This window comes from Nansenia antarctica (genome assembly GCF_963989245.1).
Source record: "Nansenia antarctica genome assembly, chromosome: 3".
Classification (NCBI taxonomy): Eukaryota; Metazoa; Chordata; class Actinopteri; order Argentiniformes; family Microstomatidae; genus Nansenia; species Nansenia antarctica.
This window is the reverse complement of record NC_137688.1, coordinates 24,545,007-24,551,581: the sequence shown is the minus strand read 5'-3', so window position 1 is coordinate 24,551,581 and position 6,575 is coordinate 24,545,007. Positions and strand designations below refer to the sequence as shown.

The window sequence follows — 6,575 nt, the reverse complement described above, 5'->3', positions numbered from 1 at the left end:
ACTGTCCCATCTCAATGCTTTGTAATACTGATATAACCATGGTAACCAGATGCTTGGTAAAGACGCCTGTGTCAGCACTGCTCCACAAGTGATGTGTTGTATAGCCTCTATGATGAAGGCTGAAGGTTTCCATGGTGACAGTGGCTGTTGCTGGTATGTATGATGAAGGTGAATATCGGTCGCCAATAGTGATGGAGACTGTTGTTGGTGTCCATAGCAGCGATGGTAACTCAGAGCTGGATGTTGATCTCGCTGCGCCCCCCGTCTCCCCAGGTGCTCTCGTTGCCGTCGACGTCAGACAGGAAGCCGCTCCCCGTGGGGAACACGGTCACGCTGCGCTCCAGCGCCGTCATCCTCTGCTTCACCTTCATCTGCGCCGCGGCGTACTCGCTCTGCAGCCGCGCCAGGCGGGTCTGCAGCCGGTCCAGACACGCCTCCAACCGCTCCACCTTCTCCTCTAGCCCCTCCCCCGCCAGGCCGGACACGCCCGCCTCCTCCAACAGGCCCTCCTTCAGCAGGATGTCCCGCCCCCGCTGCTCCAGCTGCAGCCTGGCGTGGGGGAACTCGGTGAGCGCCTCCATCAGGTCGTGTTTGGAGAGGCAGAACACGTCAGAGTAGCCGAGGCTGCAGATGTTGGCCGTGCGTCTGTTCCCCATCTTGCTGCCCCGGATGTTGAGGATGCTGATCTCCCCGAAGCAGTTTCCCGACGTCAGCACGGCCAGCTGGGTGGCCCCGTCCTCCCCCACCACCGCTAGGCGGCCGTCTTTGATGATGTACATCTCTTTGCCGATGTCGCCCTTACGGCAGATGTAGTCTCCCGGGCTGAAGACCTGCGGACGCAGCTTTAATACCAGCTCCACTAGCAGGCCGGCTTCGCAGTCCTGGAATATACGCACCTGCACAGAGAGAGAGAGAGAGTGTGTGAGGAGGAGATGCAAGGTGTGTGTGTGTGTGTGTGTGTGTGTGTGTGTACCTTCTTCAGGGTTTCCAGATGTACATTAATAGCAATCTCAGCCCTTAGCTTATTGGGCAGGCTCTTCAGCACTTCCTGCTCGTCCACTGCCTTCTGATTGGTCCAGAGGTAGTCGAACCAGCGAATGACACGGGCCTCCAGGTCCTTGCTGACGTGTCTGAACTGCATGTAGTGCTTGATGGCGTCGATGCGGCTCTGAAACTCCGTCCGCGTGGCGTTCATGTTGGATATCATGGCGCCGACGTTGCCCACGATCGAAGCGAAGATCAGAACGCCGACCAGGAAGTCAAACACCACAAACAGGAACTCCTCGTCCCGGACGGGCGGCGGCATCTCTCCGATGGTGGTGAGGGTGAGGGTGGACCAGTAGAGGCAGTAGACGTAACCCCGCGTCAGAGAGCCAAACTCTGGGTCAGAGGAGTTAGGATAGACCCAGGAGTCGGAGCCTAGACCCAAGGCCTTGGAGAAAGAGTAGTAGATACAGGCGTTCCAGTGGATGATCACCAGGATGTAGAGGACCAGATTACAGATGCGGAACGCGTTGGGATAGTTGGTCCGGGTCTCGGTGCGGTCGAAGAACTCGAACATACGGTTGAAACGCAGCAGGCGGTTGAAGCGGAGCAGGGGTGTGTGTATGCCCAGCGTGATGTAGGCTAGGTCGGTCGGGAGGATGGAGAGGAGGTCTAGTTTGAACTGGAGTGTGTGGAGGTAGGTGTCCCGTAGCTTAGCCAAGTCCCTCACCAACAGGCCCTGCTCTAGGAAACCTAGGAGAGGAGAGATACCCGCGGTCACAGCATGGTCAGGTCACGGAGCGTTATGGTAAGAGCAACTTCACTACAAACAGTCCGAGCACGGTCAGTTGGGGTAGGATTACGGTCAGACTGGGTGTGACCTCTGACCTGTCCTCAGTCTGACCACCATGTCCAGGATGTAGAGACCGTCACACAAGTAATCCAGAACCAGCCACACCATGGCACCTCTGGTCTGCAGCTCATCAAAGCAGGCCCTATAGCGCACGCAAACACACACACACACACACACACACACACACACACACACACACACACACACCCTAACCAAATCACCACAAATACATGGGATCCCAGACTAGCAAACAGAGATGCATATGTTGTTATGGGTCACCATGGTTACCATGGATTATGCTGTTTAGCATGGGTTATGGGTAAATGGAGGTATTTTGTCCAGAAGAGACATGCTATTTAAGGGTTACTGGGTTATTTAAGGAGACAAACCATTTCATTCACTGGTTGGGGGGGAAACTGAGGGGTGTAATACTGTACCTGACCACCAGGAGGCACCAGTTGTACAGCACGGCCATGGCAATGATAATCAGCCAGTGGTAGTACAGGTTATCAGCAGGAGCCAGGACCTTAACCTCTGTCCTCTTCCTGTCAATGTAGAAAACATACATACACACACGCATGCACACATACACACAAAGACACAAGCACACTGACTAGATATTGACTAGATAGTATTCGTTAGGTACTGAAACAATGGCACGGAGATGAGAGATAAAAGGAGAGAGAGAAGAGGGAGAAAGAAAGAGAAAGACACAGATAGAGAGATGTCCTATATTGGCTATTGGCAGGCGACATGTGACAGCAACAGTGACCAAGAAGTATGAGAGACAGTCATTATATTGACATTGACATTGACATTTCTGGCATTTAGCAGACGCCTTATTCCAAAGCGACTTACAACAAATACATTTGACTAAGTAAGTCAATCATCTATCCACCAGTCTAAGCAGGAAAAAGTTATCTATGCTCTGGCCTGGGGCCATCGGCAGTCGTTGTGCTAGATGAAGGAAGATGTTTTTGGGGGTTTTTATAAAGAAAATTCAGTCGTGGCGTTGACATTGTGCATACGTGGGTCTGCTGACATTCTGGTCCACGGTGCGCTCTGTGTCAGCGGCGTCGACTCGGGTGTGGCTGACACGGCTGGGCGGAGCCTGTAGCTCCGGTCCTCTGAACCTCTCCAGGAACGAATCGGGTCGCTCGTTCTCCTCAACCAAACTCTTATGGGCCCATTCTCTGAGAGTCACCACCATACTCACCAGCCTGGAAGGGGATGGGGGGTTCAGGAAGGGGGAGAGGAGGTGGAGGAGGATGGGTGAGGGAGGTAGAGGGAGAGAGGATGGGGGTAGAGAGAAAGGAGGAGGGGAAAAGGGGTGATATGGGTGAGAGGGAAAGAGAGGGAGGAGGGAGCCACCGGCAACCCATGTACACTATAATCTGATCAGATTGATCAGAGTTTGTGAATAGAATAAGATTATTACAGATTATCAACAGAAACGGGACAACCCACCTGGAGAGGGCCCCTCTTCCTCGAAAGGAATTCTGGGAGTTGAGGCCTCTCCGGTCAATGGTGGCCATCCTCTGTAGTTCTGAGGATGTGTCATCAGACACCGACTGTCCCCTTTGCATGCACACGCAGACACATAAATACAGATGTAAACACACACACACACACACACACACATGCACGCATGCATGCACACACACACTTGCACGAACACACAAACAGGGTAGTCGTTAGGTAGTCCCATGGCAGTGGGTCAGATGAGATAGTGGAAGTTTCAAAGCAGTGATTTCTCACAAACTCAGTGTGTGTGTGTGTGTGTGTGTGTGTGTGTGTGTGTGTGTGTGTGTGTGTGTGCGTGCGCACTGCATATGTGTGTGAGTTCTCACCGGCTTAGTGTGCTGTCTGCTCTCTCACACTCTTCTTCTGTCTTTACTGACAATCTATGAGATATCAGCTCTACACTCTCACCTAACACTTGAACCGTCATCCTACACACACACACACACACACACACACACACACACACACACACACACACACACACACAGATAAACACACAAGTAGATTAGTCACTGAAAGACATACATTTTCAACATACAGCGCTCTGCACAAGTAATGGAACAGTGAAGCATTTTGAAGCTCTGCACCCCAAACAAGTAGAGATGCTCAGCTTTTATTTGATGGTAATTGTGTACATATTGGTTTTACCATTCAAAAATTACAACAGTTTTTATGCATGATCCAAGATGGCGCCGTCCATGGCTGCTATGGCGCTACAGTTTGTTGTGTTCTGTCTGTTCTGTGTCTCTGTGTCCTGCCTAACGTCGTACACAAACGACGTTCTACTGCACATGAGGGGTTTAACCCCACCGGACATCTTCCCCAAACTACTCACCCGTTCCACGGACATTCTGGATATGCTTGTGAGGGGGACCGCGTTTTTCGCCAGAGCTGTGAGGTGGATCAGAAGGCAGCGAGGTCGGAGAGCCGGCTGCTTGGTTCGCCTTCGGCGGAGAGGGACGCGACCACCACTACCGGGCATATTCCTGAGCAACGTGAACTCCCTTTGCAATAAAATGGATGAACTCCGGTGTCTCGTTGCGAGGAACAGCGACTTCCACTCCTCGGCTGTCTTCGCGTTCACGGAGACGCATCTATCTTCATCTGTCCCTGACGAGGCGGTGGAGCTAGAGGGATTCTCCGCGTTCCGGGCTGACAGAGACTTCGAGGCGGTGAGCAAGTCTAGGGGTGGGGGGTTAATGTTCTTTGTAAACGTGCGCTGGAGTTCCGAGGTGACAGTGCTCCACAAACACTGTTCCACGGCTATAGAATCCCTATTCATCCTCTGCCGTCCATTCTATTCCCCCCGCGAGTTCAGCTCATTCATTCTCGCGTGTGTCTACATTCCACCTGATGCTGACGTCACCGCAGCAGTAGACACACTGGCAGAGCAATTGATGAGTGTGGAACGTAGTTACCCGGACAGTTTTGTTGTTGTTTTGGGGGATTTTAACCAGGCTAATCTTAGCCGGGCGCTCCCCATATACAGGCAGCAAGTCACGTGTCCCACCAGGGGGGTGAACACTCTGGACCATTGCTACTGTACAGCTCGTCAAGCCTACCATTCTGTCCCCCGTGCTGCACTGGGCTACAGTGACCACATCCTCATACACCTGATCCCTCGCTACAGGCAGAGGTTAAAACTCTCAAAGCCTGTTGTACGGCGCTTCAGGGTGTGGTCCAGTGAGGCACGTGAGCGACTCTGCGCCTGGTTGGAGAGTGCAGGCTGTGACCAGGACTTGGTGGAGTGGGCGGGGCCAGAGGCTGGTAACAATCTGGATGTATACACAGACACTGTTACATCATTTATCAGCTTTGGCGAGGAGGTGTGTGTCCCCCTCCGCTCCAGGAAGTCCTTCAACAACGACAAGCCCTGGTTTTCATCCCAACTCAGTCTGAGGTCAGAGAAGGAGGTGGCTAGGCGCAGTGGGGACGTGGACCAGGTCAAGCAGGCCAAGTACAGGTTCGCCAAAGCGGTGAAGGAGGCGAAGCATCGCTTTTCGGAGAAGCTGCAGCAACAGCTCTCTGAGGGGGATTCCGCCTCCGTCTGGAAAGGCCTAAAGACCATCACCAACTACAAACCCAAGTCCCCGCTGATGTCCGACAACCTCCCTCTCGCTAACGAGCTGAACGAGTTCTACTGTAGGTTTGAGAAAGAGAGGTTCCCGCCCACCCCCGCCCTCTCCCTCCAACCCCCCGGCTACAACCACCACCCCCGTCCCCCAGGGGGGCCAATGTCCCTCCTGCTACCCCCACCCTCCCCCCTCCCTCCCCCCTCCTCAACCCGCCCCGCCCACCCCCACCCCCCTTTCCCCACCCCCTCTCTCTGTCACAGTGAGAGAGGTAAACAGACTGTTTAAGAGGCAGAATCCCCGGAAGGCAGCTGGTCCGGATTCCGTCTCTCCCTCTGTCCTGAAGCACTGCGCCGACCAGCTGGCCCCGGTGTTTACCCACATCTTCAACGCCTCGCTGGAGCTGTGTCACGTCCCAGCGTGCTTCAAGGCATCAACCATCATCCCCGTCCCCAAGAAGGCCAAGGTCACAGGCCTCAACGACTACAGACCCGTCGCTCTGACCTCTGTCGTCATGAAGGTCCTGGAGCGCCTTGTCCTGGCCTACCTGAAGCTCATCACGGATCCTGTGCTGGACCCCCTGCAGTTCGCGTACAGAGCCAATAGATCCACGGAGGACGCCGTGAACATGGCTCTGCACTACGTACTAGAACACCTAGACACTGCAGGCAACTACGCCAGGATCCTGTTCGTGGACTTCAGCTCGGCCTTCAACACGATCCTCCCACACATCCTGGAGCACCAGCTATCCCTGCTGCAGGTGCCGGACTCCACCTGCAGGTGGATCACGGACTTCCTGACTGACAGGTCTCAGCGGGTGAAGCTGGGGAAGAGCATTTCCAGCTCCAGGTCCACCAGCACGGGCTCCCCGCAGGGCTGCGTCCTGTCTCCAGCACTATTCTCCCTTTACACCAACAGCTGTGTCTCCCGCCACCCCTCGGTCAAGCTCCTGAAGTTTGCAGACGACACCACCCTGGTGGGCCTCATCTCCGGGGGGGACGAATCTGCCTACAGGGGTGAGATCGAGGGGCTGCAGAGCTGGTGCAGTTTAAACAATCTGGAGCTCAATGCTCTGAAAACAGTGGAGATGGTGGTGGACTTCCGTAGGAAAGCAGCCCTGCCCCCTCCCATCACGCTGGGAG

At 54.4% G+C, this 6,575-nt stretch overlaps 1 protein-coding gene across 1 annotated transcript; it reads right to left on the bottom strand.

Moving 5' to 3' along the window:
- Positions 1-230: 230 nt before the first annotated feature.
- LOC308153335 (cyclic nucleotide-gated channel alpha-2-like) lies at positions 231-3,788 on the bottom strand (the record flags this gene model as incomplete). The annotated part of the gene is made up of 7 exons (XM_080526441.1): positions 231-896; positions 974-1,737; positions 1,873-1,979; positions 2,275-2,382; positions 2,866-3,057; positions 3,305-3,415; positions 3,688-3,788. The coding sequence occupies 7 exons, from the start codon at positions 3,786-3,788 to the stop codon at positions 231-233; spliced, it is 2,049 nt and encodes a 682-aa protein (XP_080382567.1).
- Positions 3,789-6,575: the final 2,787 nt, after the last annotated feature.